This window comes from Fusarium tjaetaba, assembly GCF_013396195.1.
Source record: "Fusarium tjaetaba strain NRRL 66243 chromosome Unknown NRRL66243_c0000107, whole genome shotgun sequence".
Taxonomy (NCBI): domain Eukaryota; kingdom Fungi; phylum Ascomycota; class Sordariomycetes; order Hypocreales; family Nectriaceae; genus Fusarium; species Fusarium tjaetaba.
In genome coordinates this window covers 178,141-197,497 of record NW_023501303.1, presented here as the reverse complement: position 1 = coordinate 197,497, position 19,357 = coordinate 178,141, and the positions used below count along the sequence as shown (strand labels likewise).

The 19,357-nt window shown below is 49.3% G+C and overlaps 7 protein-coding genes across 7 annotated transcripts; 4 read left to right on the top strand and 3 right to left on the bottom strand.

Annotated features, from left to right (window-relative positions):
• Positions 1–93: 93 nt before the first annotated feature.
• Positions 94–1,011, top strand: FTJAE_5563 (uncharacterized protein; the record flags this gene model as incomplete). The annotated part of the gene is made up of 1 exon (XM_037352084.1): positions 94–1,011. One exon carries the CDS (start codon positions 94–96, stop codon positions 1,009–1,011), a length of 918 nt encoding a protein of 305 aa, XP_037207405.1.
• A 340-nt stretch (positions 1,012–1,351) lies between these two features.
• Positions 1,352–3,848, bottom strand: FTJAE_5562 (KGD2-2-oxoglutarate dehydrogenase complex E2 component; the record flags this gene model as incomplete). The annotated part of the gene is made up of 6 exons (XM_037352083.1): positions 1,352–1,650; positions 1,699–1,994; positions 2,351–2,643; positions 2,702–3,094; positions 3,164–3,562; positions 3,603–3,848. The coding sequence occupies 6 exons, from the start codon at positions 3,846–3,848 to the stop codon at positions 1,352–1,354; spliced, it is 1,926 nt and encodes a 641-aa protein (XP_037207404.1).
• A 961-nt stretch (positions 3,849–4,809) lies between these two features.
• FTJAE_5561 (chromatin structure-remodeling complex subunit RSC1) lies at positions 4,810–8,002 on the bottom strand (the record flags this gene model as incomplete). Its single annotated transcript, XM_037352082.1, has 5 exons — positions 4,810–5,793; positions 6,047–6,606; positions 6,676–7,528; positions 7,584–7,686; positions 7,743–8,002. 5 exons carry the CDS (start codon positions 8,000–8,002, stop codon positions 4,810–4,812), a joined length of 2,760 nt encoding a protein of 919 aa, XP_037207403.1.
• Positions 8,003–8,635: 633 nt separating this feature from the next.
• On the top strand, positions 8,636–9,849 carry FTJAE_5560 (OTU-like cysteine protease; the record flags this gene model as incomplete). Its single annotated transcript, XM_037352081.1, has 3 exons — positions 8,636–8,999; positions 9,097–9,320; positions 9,373–9,849. The coding sequence occupies 3 exons, from the start codon at positions 8,636–8,638 to the stop codon at positions 9,847–9,849; spliced, it is 1,065 nt and encodes a 354-aa protein (XP_037207402.1).
• Positions 9,850–10,413: 564 nt separating this feature from the next.
• FTJAE_5559 (uncharacterized protein) lies at positions 10,414–11,713 on the bottom strand (the record flags this gene model as incomplete). Its single annotated transcript, XM_037352079.1, has 4 exons — positions 10,414–11,134; positions 11,193–11,365; positions 11,421–11,527; positions 11,587–11,713. The coding sequence occupies 4 exons, from the start codon at positions 11,711–11,713 to the stop codon at positions 10,414–10,416; spliced, it is 1,128 nt and encodes a 375-aa protein (XP_037207401.1).
• Positions 11,714–13,218: 1,505 nt separating this feature from the next.
• FTJAE_5558 (uncharacterized protein) lies at positions 13,219–15,385 on the top strand (the record flags this gene model as incomplete). Its single annotated transcript, XM_037352078.1, has 2 exons — positions 13,219–13,483; positions 13,698–15,385. The coding sequence occupies 2 exons, from the start codon at positions 13,219–13,221 to the stop codon at positions 15,383–15,385; spliced, it is 1,953 nt and encodes a 650-aa protein (XP_037207400.1).
• An 885-nt stretch (positions 15,386–16,270) lies between these two features.
• Positions 16,271–17,473, top strand: FTJAE_5557 (Rtm1p; the record flags this gene model as incomplete). Its single annotated transcript, XM_037352077.1, has 3 exons — positions 16,271–16,289; positions 16,352–16,437; positions 16,760–17,473. The coding sequence occupies 3 exons, from the start codon at positions 16,271–16,273 to the stop codon at positions 17,471–17,473; spliced, it is 819 nt and encodes a 272-aa protein (XP_037207399.1).
• Positions 17,474–19,357: the final 1,884 nt, after the last annotated feature.

Genomic DNA, 19,357 nt, shown 5'->3' with positions numbered 1-19,357 from the left:
CTGTCAGCATCAGGGTCTTGTATAACTTAAGTATCTTAGGCAAAGACTTTTTAAGACCTACCTCCGTAAAGCTCTTTATTATCCACTTACACTATGGACTCTAACCATAGTCCTCCAAGCTCCTCTCTCCCCAGTGACCCTCCGCCGCCCTATTCAGATATCTCACAACCGGCAACTTCAGCAACTGGAACAGTTGCCAACTCTTATCCAGTGGCAAAGCCATTCGTTCAGGAATGTGCAGACTCATCGCAAGTTGCTTTGCCAAAGACTTTGATCGCACACTATCACCTTTCGTATCGGAATTTCCATCTCGGTGATGGATCTAATAAGAAAATATTTGCTGCCTCTGTCTACGCGGGTCTTACCGGTAGTGGTGTTAATCGCTTGTGCATGTTGATTCATAATGGACCGTCTGCCAAGGATAAGGTGCTGGCAGCGGCTGGAGAACCATACAAATCCGACGACACGGCCCTTACATTCAAGAGCCTCATCAATCTCTCTCCTGTGTCGAATCAGGAGAACGTTGTCAAGGCTGGAGACTTGACGGTTGCTATGGAAGACATGTCAGCTCGGCTGTTGGAGGACGACCGTACAGTCACCTTTCCCTTCTCAATCCTTACAGAGCGTATCTCCAAAGCCGACACCAAGGGCAAACGGGAAGAAACCAACGGCGGCTTCCACCTGGCGCACTTTGAGTGGCGCATGACAGCAAAAGTCGAGATACTCGATAAGAATTACGCTCATGAGTACAAACTCTTTCGACTTCAGCCTCCATCCGCAATCGGTAGCAGCGTAGCTTCAGACAAAGCTGTTGCGATTACATCATTCAAGCGGTTGGTGAGCCTTACCAAATCATTCAAGATGGTATTCGTCGACGTTGAAGCTCAATACGGTCCCGCAGAGCGATGGAGGCTCATGGCATTAATCACTGCGCTGAGAATCTGGCAACATGAGCAAACAAGCTTTTACTCTTCGAATGCCATGGTCGAAACGACTGGCAAGTGTGTTTAAACACGGCCAGTATGCGCGCCATGGCCCGCGATGTTCACCGGACATGGCTTTTCTTTTTGTGAGAACTTCCCTCGAGATGACAGATTATCATCCCCGGGTTCATTCATGGCACCGTAAAATAACTGGAATCGCGCTGCAGACGCCATATCAACACACTCCCTCTCACCATGTCGCAATCGGAAAGGGCTACAAAATAGCTTGGATCAGCATTTCTTTTATATTGTTGCAACGACCGAATCTTTCGTTCAGTTCAAACCATTCCGTACTGGAAACTACAGCATACGAACAGTTGACAGAGAGCCATCATAGAAATAACACTCTTTTTGTTGTATATGCAATCTCAGCCCAAGACTCCAGTATTGGCCCACTGACCGATAGCAGTTTGCCATGGGGTCACTGAAGCACCTAGAGCCTTGAGTTCATTTTCAACATCTTGCTCGATCTGAACGGCTTGGTTGTTCTCGGTGTCGTAAGTAGAGTGAGCACCCTGAAGCAGCGTGACTCGAAAACCAGCATCCAGGGCGCCCTTGCAAGTTTCCAGCACACAGCACTCACTCTGTATGCCAAATGCAACAATGTGTTGAATGCCCTTCGATCTGAGAAGACCAGCTAGATCTGGATTTGACTTGAAAGTGTCTCCTGTGTACAATTAGCAATGAACTACGAATGAGTATGGAGCAATCTCACGTTGATTCTTTGACACGAGTAACTCTCTTGGATTGTTTAGGTCATTTTCGAAGACCAACTCCCATGGTTTGCTACCCTTTACGAGAGGACCACTCTCGGGCGATTCTTCATGCTGAACAAAAACTATGATGGGTTTCGGGTCGGCAGCGATACCTCTGGCAACCTCAAGTATTTGTTCTCCGGCATCGCGTATGCGCTCAGCGTGCGGGATCTCAGTCTTGTCATCGGATGCCAGATCTTTCTGGATGTCGATGACAAAAAGGGCGCTCACTGGGACTGACATGTTCTCAGTCGCTCTGATTCGAACGTGGTAAAACAAACAACTACAGAGAAAGCTGGGTCATAAGGTCCTTGACAAGTCAGAGGATAACTACTAACTAGACCTTGCGAATGATTCACGAAAGAAAAGACTAAGCCAAAACAAGGCACGCTTCAATTTCCTAAGGCTGAGTTCTCCACACAGAAGCAACGAGGGTTATCACTATGATGAGATCCATGTTTGTCAACATTGGCAAAAGAACGCATCCTCCATACTTTATCTTTGTTTAGTATACAATAGATGATAGTCCAGGGGCCTCGAATTTCTTCGACAAGACTATTGACTACATGCTATAGGGTATTAAGTAGCTTGACATTTAGTAATGTCTCTTACAGGAGCATCCTTCGGGGATCCTCAATATACTCCTTCACCTTGACAAGGAATTGCACAGCCTCCCGGCCGTCCAGCAGACGGTGGTCGTAAGTAAGAGCAAGGTACATCATGGGTCGAATCTCGATCTTGCCGTTAACAGCAACGGGGCGCTCCTTGATAGCGTGGAGGCCAAGAACAGCACTCTGGGGGAGGTTGATGATGGGAGTGCCCATGAGAGACCCGAAAACACCGCCATTGCTGATGGTGAAGGTGCCTCCAGCCATATCCTCGATAGTAAGCTTGTTGTCACGAGCCTGTGAACACATGGTCAGTCACCAGTCTACTTGTGAGCGTGCCAGAATTGCGACCAACCTTCTTGCCCATATCGGCAATCGATTGCTCAATGCCAATCATGTCCATAGACTCGACATTTCGGACGACAGGGGTAACGAGGCCCTTCTCGGTGGCGACAGCCACGCTGATATCGACGTAGTCGCGGTAGACGATGGTGTCACCACCGTTGGGTCCCTCAATGGAGGCGTTGACGGCGGGGAGATCGCGCATAGCAAGAACGCAGGCTCGAGAGAAAGCACTCATGAAACCAAGCTTGACGCCAGTCTTCTTAAGAACGTCCTCCTTGTAAAGCTTTCGGAACTCCATGATGTTGGACATGTCGACCTCGTTAAAAGTGGTCAGGGAAGCAGCCGTGTTTTGGGACTGCTTAAGACGCTCGGCAATTCGAAGGCGCATACGGTTCATCTTGACCTGAAAGACAGTTAGTGCCCGAGGACTGGGCTCAAAACTATCTATACATCATGGCATGTAGCAACTTACACGGCGCTCTTCTCGGTTACCCATAGAGGGACCGCTGGAAGCGGCAGACTGTGGCTTGGAGTCCTTCTTCTCGGCCTGTCGGGGAGGCTCGGGCTTGCTGGGAGCAGGAGCAGACTCCTTCTTAGGCTCAGGAGCGGATTCCTGCTTGGGCTCAGGTTTTGATTCGGATTTTGATTCAGACTCGGACTTCTGGGGCTGCTCCTTGGACTCTTCCTTGGGGGCCTCCTTCTTGTCACCGGATGGCGCACCTCCAAGCTCAATTCGAACAAGGTCTTGTCCGACAGTAACTGTGTCCTCCTCGGCAACGAGGAACTCCTTGATGGTGCCAGACTCGGTGGCGTTGACAGCAACGTCAATCTGGTGACGATGTTTAGTAAGGCTGTCCTGTCCTGTCCTGTCCTGGTGACAGTTTTCAATATTGCTATGACGGCATGCATACCTTGTCGGTCTCGATGGTAGCGATCTCCTCATCCTGCTCGACATAATCGCCAATGCTCTTGGAAAACTGCTTGAGAGTACCCTCGGAAATGGACTCGGCCATCTGAGGAACCTTGATGACGGAATCGGCGTAGGTGCGAACGGTCTGCATCATGGAGGGAAGCATGACGAGAGGGTGCGAACGGGGCCTCAGCACCCTGGTGGCGGGCACCATACGGGCGGCGGTGGCTATACTTCTTGAGAGCATTTTGAAGGACTGTGAGAGGGATTGTCGAGGACCGGAGGGGAGAGGAGGGAGAGGATGCGACGGGGAGGATCGCGGGTTGTTGTTGCTGAGGTGGAGATATTTAGAAGGCAATGGAGGTCAGGAGGGAAAAACGAAACAAACCACACACGAATGAGACAAGCTCGGACAATGATTCGCGATGTTCCACTCACAAACAAGTTCCTCTCGGCAAGCTTTGGGGGAAGCAGAAAAAAAGCCGGGCAGTCCAAGGTATGCGTTAGCGTCGAGGTACACCGAGGTTCCCAAGACGGTGTAGCGCAGCCATAAATAACACAGGAGGTACATGTCCGGCATAACAGGAGGTTTCCATTAGTTCCGTCAGCTGCTGATTGGCTTGAGTCAACCATTTCAATTACCTGATGCCCGACGGCTTAGCCGAACAGTCAGTTCTCCAGCATTGACCATACCCAGTAACTAGGTACTAACATAACTTTTATCAGGGAATTGCCATTACCTTTCTGATCAGGATTTACAAGCTGCGCAACGCAACCCCAACCCCAATAGCAGTGGTTCTATTCGTCCTGCTTTGTGTGGGCAACGTCCAGCGACTCATGATGGGCGACAAATGTGAATTACTCATACGACTGACCCATGACCAACTTTGACGAAAAAGAGCTCTGACCAAACAGCCTGCCAACAGCTAATTGACATGCCGACCAAGGGTCAATGTCGTTAAAGAAGCCGGGAAGTCTGTCTGTGATGCAGATGCACATGAAGAGGGCACCTCGTCAATCAATCAGTACAATCTAATACTACTACAACTCGCCTCAGAATCGTTGCAAGATATTATTGGGTGAATTCAGCCATTACTCCAATTCTAACGCATAGAAAGTTAACCTAGTTTTCGCCCTCTTGATCTTGAATAGGATACCTGGGCGCCTTTAATTCATGTTTGCTTCCCAACTGCTGCTCACTCGTCGTCTCAAACAGTGCTGTTTTCTTCGTTGGATGGCTTGACCTCACGCCAGCCTTCAAGCCCAGCCTTTTCTTTCCACTTCTGGGTATCCTCGTTGTATTGTTCCAACCACTTGGCCATAGCATCACTGGCCTGCGCAACAATCTCTGTTTTTGTTTGACGCGCATCTGCTGCATCCCTTTCGAGTTTCTTGTTTGAGTTGCTCCCGATCTGCTCGTCGCGCTCTTTTCTCTTCCTCTCCCGGTCGGCCAACCATTCTTTCCTCCCAGACAGATATTTGGCGCTGTGTCCTAACCCAGCACTTTCGTGGGATATGCCTTTGTGGGGTCTGTCGAGAGGAGGAGCAGTGAAGAAGAGAACTCGGCCAGAACCGTCATGTTGAAATGACTCTCGCAACTCCTTTGGCATCGCATCGTTGATATTGTCGGGAAGTGCATAGACCTCTGGTGGTCTGGGCGGGTTGTACACATTGCCACCCGGCATAGGCATCCCTGGTGCAGCCGGCATAGGGCTGCGAGCGACTGGAGTGGCCTGTACTTGGTTGTATGCCTGGGTCATGTGGTTTGGCATAGGTGTTTGCTGATGCATAGGAGGCACCGGTTGCCCATAGTTAGGGGCGAATCCTTGCGCATATCCTGCCTGCGAGTGTTGAGGTTGGTGTTGATATTGTACAGGCCGTACAGACACTTGTGGCTGAGCACCGAGGTGAGGTTGATGTGGAATAGGGACTGGAGTCTGTTGAACTTGTGCTGGTTGGGCGCCAGGAGTGACCGGCTGAAAGTGAGGCGCCATGTGAGCATTGTATGGGACGGGCGAAGGTGAGGGACCTCCAGGATAGGATATCGAAGGATGTCTCCCAGAATGATCATTAGGAATGCCGCCAGGCACTGACAACATTGAAGCGCGCCGGCCAGAATCAGCGCCGGCATCAGGTAGTGGGACCGCCGACATGGCTTGTGGCGGAGGGGTGGGCACTGGCGGTGGTGATTCCTGAAAAGTTATGGTCAGCGTGCGACAACAAAGTGAGACGAAAGAAAGCCTGAGGCATGCATGAATCTCGACCAAGAATCAGGCGTCGAAGCTGGGGAGGGCAAAAAAAAAAAGGCGTTGGCGGGCAGGGATCATGCAGGATGTTCGTTTGCTGATAACAAATACAGCGACAGCCAGCCAGCCGAGTCATGGCATGGCATGGCATGGCACTGACAGGGCAGAAGGAACAAAAGAACAGATGCATTTCACTTACATTGGCCTCCCGTTTACGGCGATGTACCGCCCCAACAATGGGCGGGGCGTTTGGGCTTCCCCATGTTGGCTTGGGGAGTTCATCTGTCTCCTTTGCATCATCGCGGAGCAAGTGCTTAATAGGACTGGGAATCTTCTTCATGCGCCGAGGCACATCAAAGAGGTCCATTTCATAGTCCTTATCGCGTACCTCATCTGGGACACAGCTTGCCCACGTCTTGATCTTGTTGAATGTGAACTTTTCCTCGTTGTAGCGTGATTCACACACATAAATCTCCTTGTCCGGGGGAAATCCTCGAGGCCGCCCTTTATTGAATCGGGTCACGAACATGACAAAGCATCGATCCAAAACCTCTTCGATTTGATGGTCCCGATACTGACCTGTCTTGACGACTTCATGCTCGAAGAAATGCTTCTCATATCGATGCACAGTCTGTTCTGGTCGGTAGTACCAGCAGGCATTGATCCATCTTTGGCCAGCACGGTCTTGCCAAGTTCGATAGATTTGCGCCACGGTGGGCTTGGCCAGGTCATTGGGATTTCTAATGTGAACCCAATCACCTATATTCATGTTAGCCGCGTGACAACATTGGAAACGCATCGCACAGTGGTATCCCTATATGTACGTACCGACTTTCCAGGCCTGCCCGTTATGTTGGATCTCCGCCAATGGTAACTTGCCGTCTTCGTCTCGAAAATCATCATCAGGCTTGGCCTTCTCCTGTTCAGCTAAAAACACAGCCTCTTTCTGTAACTCAACCGCGGCCTTGTACACTTCGCTGTCGTCCTCATTGTACCGCTTGGCATTTTCAAACATGAGATTGAGGTCCTGAAGAACATGGTCGATGCTTTGATACTTCTTCCGCTTGGCCTTCTTCTTGATGTTGTCGAGAGCGATGGGGTTCAGTATCGTTGTATAGTAATCTGGTACAGCTGCTTTGTCTGGTAGCTTCTCGAAAGGGTGAACAAGTAGATTTCCTGCAGCGTCCTTGGGCTTTCTCAGGCCCTTCAATAGTGACGCGATGCGGGCTTCGTTCGGTGTAAGAACACTAGGAGGTCGGCCTCTTCGTTTGTGCGAATCATCTTCGTAATCTTTGTCCTGATCTCTTCGACCAACGCCACGTCGTCTTCGTCCCCTGCGTCGTCCGCCTTCATCGTCTGAATCGTCGTCCTCATCCTCATCCTCATCTTCCTCTTCATCTTCCTCCTCGTCATCTTCCTCGTCTTCCTCATCATCCTCTGCTGGTGGAGACTCTTCTGCGGGTGGTAATTCGCCGAGATCTGGCAATTGTGCATCATTGGCATTGATGTGGCCCTTTTCTAACAGCTTCTTGAGTTCTTGTACGAGAATTTCTCGAAGGCGAACTGCGGCACCGAAAATAGGAGCGGAGGGTCGGTTGTAAACTTGAGCGTTGTGGCAGATTTGCGCAACATCCTTGACGAACTCCGCAAATGAGCTGTATTGTTTCTTCTGAGTTTTGCCCTATCGTTTTGGTTAATGATCCATATACCAGCTACCAAGACTGCATAAAACCTACTCGGATGGTACTGAAAGCAATGGGTTCGGCGATGATTTCGAAATAATCAGGCAGCGTCCGTCTATTCGGGATGCGCTGGAAGCCAGCAGCAAGCTGCTCACCACTATAATTCTGTCAGAATCACCCAGTCCTCTCCTGCACTAGGGAGGGGAAGCATACTCATCCTGAACGCTACACAGGTAGGTCGAGAGATTATGAATCAAGCGATACATATCGGGGCGACCTTCATCATCCACTTCACCTTCTGCGTCCTCTTCACCTTCGGCATCTTCGTCACCTTCCGCATCCATATCTACGTCAGGGTCGCCTTCGGCATCGATCTCATCATCCGGTGTATCCTTCATCTCCACGTCCACGGAGGCAGTCTTCGCCTCTATAGATTCGCGCACCTCTGGCGCGTTCGCCCTCCGGCTGGACATGACAGGCTCGTGGGACCACTCAGGTCCGGTCGCAATGCAGGAAAATCGAGGCGTTAATGGCGCGTACTATTCGCGTTTGTCAAGTTAATCTATATTGCGGCATTCAGTCGATGGGGCGGGTTGTACTGCGAAATCACGGCAGCGGGAGGAAGCTGTAATTAAAGAGTACCTGTGTACTAGTTCTGAGCTTGATTGAAAGTGCGACTGCCCTGGAGAGCGCGTGCATTTGCGCGCGACTTCCCGTCCTGTAATTGGTTAGAACGGCTGTGTATTTCTTTGAAAGCGGGTCCCAATTGGCTGTCACTTGACACATGGTTGTGATGTTGGTGCCAACTTTCATCCAGATCATTGATCCAGTCTAGCCTTATTGTTTCTGTGATTCATATACCGGCCTTGTATTCCTGTTACTCTAGCTCATAGAACTCTCTTCTTGTGGTACCAAGCCCTGCTTAAATCGGGCTTATTACCCTCGCTTTCCTGTTGCTTCCTTCAATTCCTCGCCTTAGAGTAAAGCAGCCCCTCCTCCCTCACTCACCTCAAACAACTTTCACCCAAACACATTAATCACCCATATCCGCTACGAGAAAGCACGAAATTGCCATCTCATACTGAACCTTGCATAAAATCACCATCATGCGAGCTCGTTATAAAGGTCCAGCCGGTACCGGTATCCTCGAGATACCTGATGATGCCACTGTTAAAGTGCTATTTGATGAACTTCGAGCCAAGACAGGAATTACCACTTTTGGCATAAAATATGGCCCTCCTATGGCTATGAAGACTCTTGAAGCTAGCCAAAGTGATCAAATTGCTCGATCTCTTGGTCTTCACGGCGAGACACTTACTATCGTACCCGAGGACGTACCACCTCCCGCACCTACTGCGTCGCTTCAAACTGGCACTGCCCAGCATCAAGCGATGGCATCTCGGGCGGCAAAGCGGAATGAGAGCCCAGAGGATGTCAATGTTCCATGGCCAGAATTAGGTGGAACTCTGCGTAAGTGATAACATTTTGTTGGCCTCCAGAGACTATTGTTATTGACGGCATGTAGTTCTAAGGGTGATGCCCAGTGATAACAGCTGTTTATTCACAGCCTTTGGTGGTGCTCTGCAAGATCAGATTCCCGCTCAACGGCTGAGAAGGATGATGGCTGACTACATTGTTGAACATCCCGAGGATTACTCGGATGCTGTCCTCGGTAGTCCTCCCAGCCAATATTGCCGCAGTATTCAAGACCCTGATCGGTGGGGAGGCGGTATTGAATTAAGTATCTTATCCTCCATCTTCGATATCCAGATCTGCACATTTGATGTCCAGGTAAGTCGAAATATTATGCTGCACCGCTCCCCACTGACATGAAAGATTACAGACCCAAAACCTGATCAACTTTGGAGAGGATAAGACAGATCGCTGTATTCTTGTCTTTTCAGGAATCCACTACGACCGAGTTGCCTTTAGCCTATCTGATTACCCATATGACTCACCTACTTACCCTCCTGAGATGGATCGAACTGTTTGGCCGACTGATGACGACGAGATACTCGAAAAGACTAAAGAGCTCGTCGAGAAACTCAACAAGGCGCACTACTACACTGACACGGAAGGATTGCTTCTACGATGTGATGTGCAGGGATGTGACTGGATAGGCAACGGCCAGCGTGAGGGAAAGAAGCATGCAGAACTCACAGGACACGTGGCTCTGAGTGAAATCCAAGACGAAGGTGACAGCGTGCTTCGGAAGTGCGACACACCTGGATGTGATTTCATCGGCCAAGGCGACAAGGTCATGAGGCAGCATAGTGCAGATACTGCTCATGAGAGGTTCTCCATTATTCCCGACTGGTGAGATGGAACTGACCGGAACATGAAGCCTTGGTGGCTCTTCGTCCTTCTAGACAATTCACGTAGCTTGTTGAATTTTTGAACATATTCAGCCCTTCGATCACTGAAACAAGATATTACCTTGCAACCATTGCACGTTGCTGAGGATATGCACAGTGAATTGAAATCAAGTTGATGCTGAGATGCAGCGAAGGGGGGCGTCTGGACATGGCTAACTTTGGCTAGCTATTGGTACAAATGCCATGAGAGAATAGCATTGTTCACTGGAAGGCCCACGCAAAGCTTGGTCACGGCTGGTATCGCTTCCAAAAAAAAAAAAAACACTATCTTTCCGACCTTTTGCCTGGCATATCGACTATCCTATCATGCTGGGACATAGAAACCGGGAAACGGTCATGTAGTTTCGTTGCTCTGCTGAGCGAGTAAGCTTTCTGTCATGGCTTTGTTTTTAAATGAAAGCATGACCAGAAAACTATGGTGTTGGTGATCGTTTCCGATGTCAAATGGTCTGAAGCTGAGCAGGATAGCTACTTTCCGTTCAGGTACATCGAATGCGACGCCCTTGCCATCAATTGGCCTTTTTATATAGCTCAAGGTTATGTACCGAGTCAATGTTGGCCAGTGAAAGGTTCAAGAACTCATGTTTGTTAGACCAATTCTGCTGTCCCTCAGCAAACTCCTTCATCTGCTGAGGGGGCGGCGGCGGGTCAGTGATCTTGGTGACCAGGTATGCGGTAGACGCTTCGGCAATGCCATAGACGAGGACGCCCACTAGAGGGATTCTGACAAGAATGTAGAACCCCAGACCGAAACCAAACAGAACTCCCTCGCGGCTGCGGAACCAGTTTCGCTTTTGATCCTTTGTAAAGTGAACACGAGCGAAATATGGCTCAAGCAACTCTCGCATCAAACTTCTGGAAGAGAAGTAGCTCTGGAGAAAGATAACCAGGTACCTTCGAGGGAGGAAAATTCCCGTACCAAAGATGAGCGAAGCCGGTCCCAAGCCCACGGCGTTGTTGAAGGTGTAAAAACTGGCCGCGGGCAGGACAAATCGACCGATATATGGTGTATATGAGAGTGCAAAAACTGCTAAAGAAATACCACCCTTGCGAAGGAAGCGGTAGAGAAATATGGAAACAGCCTGAGCGGTACTTTCAGAGTGCGTACTTCCATCGGAGGGACGGTACATCTTCAGGTTGGGATAGTACATATCCCGAAGCTCCGAAGACTTATCACCCCGGTGCTTCTGAACATAGGTCATATCAACCCATTGCAGGGACTGCATGAAGCTATTTGAAGGAGATTAGGTACTTTCAAGTGTTTGGTGACGGTTTGTTTTCGACCTACAGGTTATCGAGGGTCGGTACAACATAACGCATGAGGGCCATGAGGAAGAAGGGGACTTGGAGGACATATTCTGCGACAAAGTCAAGCCCACCGACGAGAGTATCGTCCCATGTGACGGCATCAAGAGACACAAAGAATGAAAGGAACCATAATAAAACCTTGATCCCGACGATCTGATTGTGCTGTCAGCAGGGTTGCTCTTCTGCTCATGCTGGCAATGAGACTCACGGGTATGGTGACGATTAGTCTAATGGCAAGACCTGCCACCACTGCAATGGCAGCTTGACGATAGTGATCGGTTGTGAAAAGGGCCGGATTCTGTAGTGCTCGATGGGCTATATTATTGGTTAGTGATGGGCAAAGGGCCTGAAGCCATATGGTGGGTGGTACTCACCTCCCACCAGAGTGAGCTGAGCGCCACGTATCACGGTATTGGGATCGAAGTGAGAGAGATCGAATTTTTCCTCAAGCTTCTCCTTCAGCTTGTCCTTGTCAAGTTGAGCCTTTTCGTTAGACGACATCTTGGGAGCTGAAGCCAGGTATGGGAAGCTGGAGGGTTTGAGGGAGACCAAGCTGTAGGTGCCCAGAGCTCAAGTTGAGCATGTGTTGACGGGCTGGATTTTAGTGAATACACTGTATCAGACACGGAATTTTTGCCTGCCCCTCGGAAGAGAATGAAGGGTCTTCTTGAGACTGTTGAGGATTTAGCGGTCTCAGGTTTTGACTAGGAAATGAAGGTAATACTGGTAGTGATATTCAGGAACACGAGTTGGGAATCTTGGAATGGATGGTAAGACTGTAAGGTGACGTAAGTATGGTGTACCACCAATTGAAGCTTACGCCAGATTGGCGGCTGAGTTAGTTAGCTCTTTGCCCAGCTGTAGGCAAGAATGACATCCAATGTATGTCAGAACTACAAGACAAATACTGTTCTTTGAAGATTTTCTTTTTGAGAGAGTCGCAATCCACTGGAAATTACACGACACAGCAACGTCGACGAATTTTTGAACAAAGCCCTCATGACCGAGACAAGCGCTCTCGTTTTACCGTGTCCTCCAACCTCCACTTACTCCGTAAACCAGTTATGATTGCTCCGCCACCTCTTTATGGCTGGCTGGGGTAGGACAACTGCACCTAAGTGGCGTTCGCAGCTATTTATGCAAGGTCCAGCTTACATCCATCAGTTAGTTAATCAAACAAATCTACTGTATCATAAGAGGGACAGTCAAGTTCAAACTCGTCAACGTTCTTCTTGTACGGAGCGTTGAGTTGATCGGACGATAAAGCTTAGACATGAGCATATTCTCATCGTATGACGACTCAATTCTCTCACACCAACCGTTTTACAAAACTTGAGTGGCATGGGCTTGAACTCACTGTACACAGAAATGTCCCTGAACTTATTGAGCAGCTCTGCTCAATCAAGGGATTGAGGAGCGGGACGACGGGATCATCAGCGGGCCTAGGGAATGCGTATGCGGATGACTAAGAGTGCACTCATCTAATGGAACTCCCCTGTAAATTAGGTACAGCGCAGTACCTGAGTAGAGGGGATATCTAGATGGCTGGGCCAGATTCCATCCGCCGCCGCCTCAGCCCTTCGGAACGGAAGTCGAGGGAGCGAACAGAACAGAAAAGAAAAGACCTTCCTACCTGCACTCAGGCCGCTTGATAACGAGAAAGATAAAAAATACCCAAGAACCCTCCCCTATTCGTTATTCTCCCCCTTTGAGCTTCCGTTGCCCCTCCATACCTCCAACTAAGTAGGTACCTACCCTGCCTACCTGGGTAGTCTCTCCCTTCCACTGAGGCGTTGGTTGGTCAGGGGACTCGACTCGCGATCCATCAACTCGTCACGACCCGGCGCGACAAACACAACTCGACCAACATCCACGGCGGGCGCGCAGCCATGAACGATATTTCCTGTTTGTCTCTTCGAGATGTTTGAGATGTAGCCAGGTCGAACAAATATTTGCGCTATCAAAAAAAAAAAAAGAACAGACTGCCGCGACGTCACACCCTTATCATGGACGATTCGGGTGACGATTTGGCTGCTCGAGGGCCCAGACGAGTATCAACTGCCCCTATACCTTCACGAGGTCACACGGAACCAGAAACAGCCGACTCGGATCTTGTCGAAACACTCTACAGCCATCCAAATGTCAAGATAATATCCTTTACGGCCACTGGTCGGGCCTATGCGAGGAGTCCTGGAGGGCCCGCCTTGAGCAACGTTGATCCACCGAGTTCTTTATCATGGTCCTCACAGCTCGAGAGAACCATCGCTGTAGGTGAGTTGGTAAACGAATACCTATATATGCACCGCTAGTTGCTAAGTAAAGCACATAGGACCCTTTCGCATATATCGAGCCCCAAGATCGGTAGCCTTCTTGAGCTGCGGTTCTGCATTGCAGCCAATTCTACGAAAAAGCCAGTGCTGGTGTATAGACGAGGTCAATAGTAGATTTGTCCTACAGATACGGCGACCGAACTACTGGAGAATAGAGCTTCCCGTGGATGACCCCGAAGATCAGCAGCGAGCCGAAGAACTGAGGGAAGTGTTGGACAAGATTCTACAATTTGAAAAGACGGAGTGCCCTTTCAAGCGCACCTTTACTGTCGATTTGCCAGAGCAGGTTCCCGTCACAATCCTGCCCTGGACGCCGCGCGCACAGCCTATGACTCCTTCTGAGGAGGCAGCACCCGCATCCTCTACGGACTCCCGAAGGTCCTCCTTTGTTGGGAGAGCTTCTACACCTACTCCCTTGCTTCCTAGACAGCCCAGAGATATACCAACAAGCCCGATACCGACCAGACCTGAAAGCGCGGCTTCTAATGTGGTGCCTTCCAACATATCTCTTTATGAAGAGTATGGCATGAACCTCGACCCTCTGCAACCGTTAGGTACAGGGAATGCCGGCACTGGACCCTTGGAGGCTGTCCCAGAACGCCCAGGTGAACAAGGCTCTCCAGATATGCTCGAGTCTCACGATAGGTCATCTGTACTCTCTTCCAGCCCCACGGAAGATGATTCCTCTGTGTATCAACTTCATGAAGGCTCTGGAAACCGAGGTGGCAATATGAAGGCCAGACTACGACGACGAACTGGGAATTTCACAACAAGATCTGCTACGATGCCACCACACATGATGCCGACATTGGATAAGCCTGCACCGTCGGGTTCCACGTCAAGGGAGCCTCTCTTAAGAAGTGTATCAGAAACAACAGGAAAGCCGACTGGCCGCGCTGCAGATAACACCTTTTCTCCCCAGAAGAAGAACAAAGGAGATGTGAAGGCCTCCCAGTCACCACAGCAAAAGGTCAATGCTCAACAACCGCGATTACTACGTAGAGATAGTGAGGAATCTTTCCATAGTGTTGAGTCATGGCATTCGTCTGGAGCTCCACAGCATCCTTCGCCCCCTACTTCCCAAGCAGAATCTTCTATGGGGGCAAATAATGACCCGTACGAGGCAGATAGACTGTCAGCCGGCAAAAGAAACAAAGCATCACATAGCAGGGGCAGTTCTCCCATGCCATGTGCATGGGAGTCCGACTCTGATGATGATAGCGAAACATCTGACGAAAGCTCATCGTCGGATGCGGATTCAGTGAGAGAGCTCAAAAATGATGCCTTCCCCAAACTTGACGCCGGCCCGTCGACAACATCCACGACCGCACCACAGCGGCCATTCGTTCCACGCCATAGAGCGACTACTGGTAGTATTTCTGTAAGGCGACGTGCCCTGTCACCTCTGCCACCAGCAGCCAACCTCTTCACGCCGGCTTCAACCATGGAACGGAGACCGTACAGGAGTAAGTTGGAGACGGTTAAGAACCTTCCAATGGCTATTATTGCCAAGACCTACGAGATGATATTGGGTCCTCCCAGCTCTCTCATCCGCCTAATCCTCAAAGTGGCAGCTAAGATTGCTTCTGGACAATGGCGAGGTCTCGTGTATGGATATGGTGAGGATGGCGAAGAGATACCGGTGCAGTGGGATTACTCTGAGGGAGAATTCAGCGACTGGAGTGATGATGAACATGATCAACATGATCGCAGTCATAAACAAGGGAAGCGAGAGCATCGGCATAGCAGACATCGCAGCAATGCTCAAGATATGGCAGTAGAGGATGAGATGCGCAGGCGGCCCTCATCTTCTGACGATAGCCGAAGCTGGGGAGTTGATTGACCGATTAAGTGTGATGTGCTTAGTACGTGTTATGCTTATGCTGTATGATGCTGAAAGGTCCGTATTGCGAACGTTTCAATGAATGTGACGCAGTGGCATATTGTGGTGCGGCAGGACGTTTTGGTTCGGCGCATGGGATAGGACCAGCCGGTGTTCACTGTAGGGTTCAATATATGGATGGAGTTTTATACATTTCTTCAAGCTATCTATTTGGGCTCAGGAGTTTGTGTGAGCGAGTCACTTTGGCATTTACCCAATGTTTAATTGTACACTAGCTTTATTTCATGAACATGATGATACTCTACTCTACTCTGCTATATTCACTTCTCTGGCACATTGGTGAGCGAACTGCACATGTACAACTTCCTGACTCCATAGTTTCTGACAGACCTTAACAGATCTTCCTAGGCACATATAGGACATTCTACAAAGAGACCCGACGGGATGTAAGCCTGATGGTCAACATGTACCGAAGGCAAGGCAGCCGCAATCAATTGAATAACACGACGAATACGGGCAATGCGAGATAAGTCATACGGAATTGAAGTGCCTAGTCCACTGAGAAAGGGTCCGAAAAACGTGTTGGGATTGGATGGTTTGCTGCATGACCCGCCAGCTAGGAAATCGTATTCATCGCATTCATCCACGATTGGTCAATTACTGACACCATAGGGCTGAAGAGTGATGGTATCGGGCGAAGCTGCAATTAAATGACATGTGGACTCATGAAGATCATAGGGGCCTTGTTATTGATCCTATCGTCATGGCTGAGTATATAAGTCGAAGTATTTCTCTTTGTTTTGAGACTGTAGAGTCTCGATGTGAACAAAACCACTTTGGGAGGACTTGTAACACTTATACGCGCTTGTTGCAAAGACAAACATCATGTCTAACGGGAAATATGGTAGGGCACCTCATTTCATCCTTGACAACCATTGAAGTCACTGGAAACTGACCACATATCAGTTGACGGGAGCTACTGGTTCTATGCCCCTAATAAGGGTGCCGCCATCTTCTTCTGCCTCGCTTTCTGTTGCACAGGATGCTTCCACGTACGGCAGTGCATGTGAGACTCCAGCCCAATCCAGCATAGAAAGTATGGAAGATCTCTGGGGCTCATAGTAACTGACCATATTTTGCAGACTGTATAAGTGTTGGAAGCTGACACCTCTGTTCTCATTCTGCTCTCTTCTCTTTACTACGGGCTTCGCACTTCGGGTATATGGAGCTTTTCATTACGAGAATCTCGGCATTTTCATCGCAAGTGTCTGTATCACTTATGCAGCGCCGTAGGTTACCGAGTACTCGAGACTTGATCGTGGTGTAGCATGCTGATCATCCAATGCCATCTTTAGACCACTACTGGAACTTCAGAACTATCGTATTCTCGGCCGAGTCCTGTACTACGTCCCGTACAACTCACCCATCCACCCTGGGCGTGTCCTAACAACCTTTGGGTTTATTTCAGGCATCGTTGAGGCTCTCAATGGCTGGGGTGCTTCATACTCGGCGAATCAATCGTTGACCGACAGCGAGATTAAAATAGGTCACGCTCTGATCAAGACCTCATTGCTCTTACAGGTTGTCGTGGCAATGCTGTTTATTGCGCTGGCTGTTACGTTCCACCGTCGATGTGTTGTCGCTGGTATCACGAACGAGCGGCTCAACAAGCCACTATGGACTTTATATATCAGCATGACCCTTATTCTCGCCCGAACCATATATCGCATTGTGGAATACTTCAGTGTTGCGGAACTAAGGTACGGTCCAGGCTTCGATCCAGCAACAATCAGTCCTGTCGTGAGATACGAGTGGTTCTTCTATGTGTTTGAGGCAGCTCTTATGCTTTGCAACCTTGTCATGTTCAACGTACGGCATCCCCGACGATACCTTCCCAAAAACAACAAGATCTACCTCTCACCAGACGGCGTTACGGAGATTGAGGGTCCTGGATACAAGGACCCGAGGAAGTTTTGGCAGACCCTTATCGATCCTTTCGATATACAGGGGTTGGTAACTGGTCGTGGCCGGCAAACTGACAAGTTCTGGGAAACGGGCCATGGGCGGCCAACAGACGAAACTGTTTAGTAGGTTTCTCTAGAGCTGGTTCGGAGGACACAGGTGGTCTTATTGCATTAGAGGATTTCTGAGTGGGATTCAGGATGGTTGACAGGATGCTCAGCGAATACTGGGTACCTAATTAGCGCTATTCATGTGAACAGGCCAAGGAAGAGCTGAGAGACAATAATTAGTTGATATATAGAGAGAATAGACTACTTGTTTCACCACATGCTCATCCTGTGAGCTTCAGCAATGTGTATTGACGCAAGAGCAGGCGCTTTAGCCAAGATTGAACTGACACAACATTAGTACATACCTGAACACCGAAACAATGCATACCTACCTACCTAGATTGGGACAACGATACAACAGCAATGTTGAAGAGCGAAAACAAAACAGCAGGTTCGGGTCATGATGTTTGGGTTGTTGCCCTAGTAAATGAGCTCAATGCCGATGCAATATGCCCATAATCCTCAAGCTATACCTTAGGCGCATCTGAATTGGTATTTGATGCGGGCGAGCGAATCAGATCAAGGTAAATTGACGAGAAGAAATGATGAAATGGCCCATTCGGCGGTTTTATCTAATTGAGACAATCCGTATGATCCTTCATCGACGAAGGATCGGAAAGGGGGGAACACAGCCGCCTTGTCAACCCCAGAATTGTAAATTCAATAAAATTGGCAGGGCAGAATAGAAAGTGCACACAAAACTATACGTATATGTTTGTTTTTGTAACTTTCAGTCTGTCTATGTTGCAGCATGTGTCAGTTTTAATATATTACCGCGTGGTAAATCATCTCATACTTGTGATGTGATGTGATGTTTTGATTGTGAGTGAGGTTGAGGTGTCGATGCGGTCAGTGGTTACAGGGGGTTTCCAAGAATGTTTCTAGAAAGGACCCGACCTGACGCATAGAGTGGGTGACCCTGTCCGTTGATCCTGGCGATCTTGATTCTGTCATTCAAAAGACTCCGGAAGCCTATTTCGATGTTGTTGATGCTGCAAAAGCCGTCAAAGGCTTTATATCCGGAGCTGCAATTTACTTTTTTCGCATATCGATTTCGCTAACTAGGTTTAGATGAGCCAAAAATAAACACGTTCTAACGAGGACGGGCTCGTTTTGGTATTGGATTCCAATACCTACCTTCGCCACACCTTGCGGTCACCTCTGCAAGCCTCAATCAGTTTTTAGCGTGGGATTGCGGGGCCCTTGGCTTCTGGGGCAAATGAGAAGCGAGTCCGCTAGGCTTAGTGAGTGCTAACAGCTCGTTTCGGGCAACATCTTGTACCTCAGCTGAGTTGACCTCGTCTTTTTGTCTGACACGAATTGTTCGTCTTTGGCCTCACTACCCCTGAGTCATGATTCTTTATTATGCGCTGAGCATGAACATCTAAAGAGCCACAATAACTAATTAGTGCATACGTCAGTGCATCGATGGTCTGTCTTGACAAACGCCAAGAAACAGATCCTCATCATCCTTGTCCCACGACATCCATGGATCCTTAGCTTCCTCCACGGGCGCCGTGCGGGCCCCGTATCAGACGGCGGCCGATAGCTAGAAGCGGCCATAGTTAGCCATCTTTCAGCTCAGCTCACCAGAGCGTCAGGCCAGGTCAGGTGGCAATCAAGGACCAGCTTGGGCCTAATACCAGACATTCTACTACTAACTTGGAACCTCTGAAGCTGAATATCACTCTATCCCTTGACAAGCTGCACATTCACTGTACAACAGCCTGGGCTGCGCTGTATCACTCCCAACAACACAAGGGCTTCGCCTCTTTTGCTCCTTACCTCACCTCAGATTAAGGGACCTCGGTCTTTTTCTGACCGGGCACGCTAAAGACCAGAGGCGGAGAAGTGTTCTAAGCCTCCTACTGGAGCAAGCAACTCCATATCCATCCATATA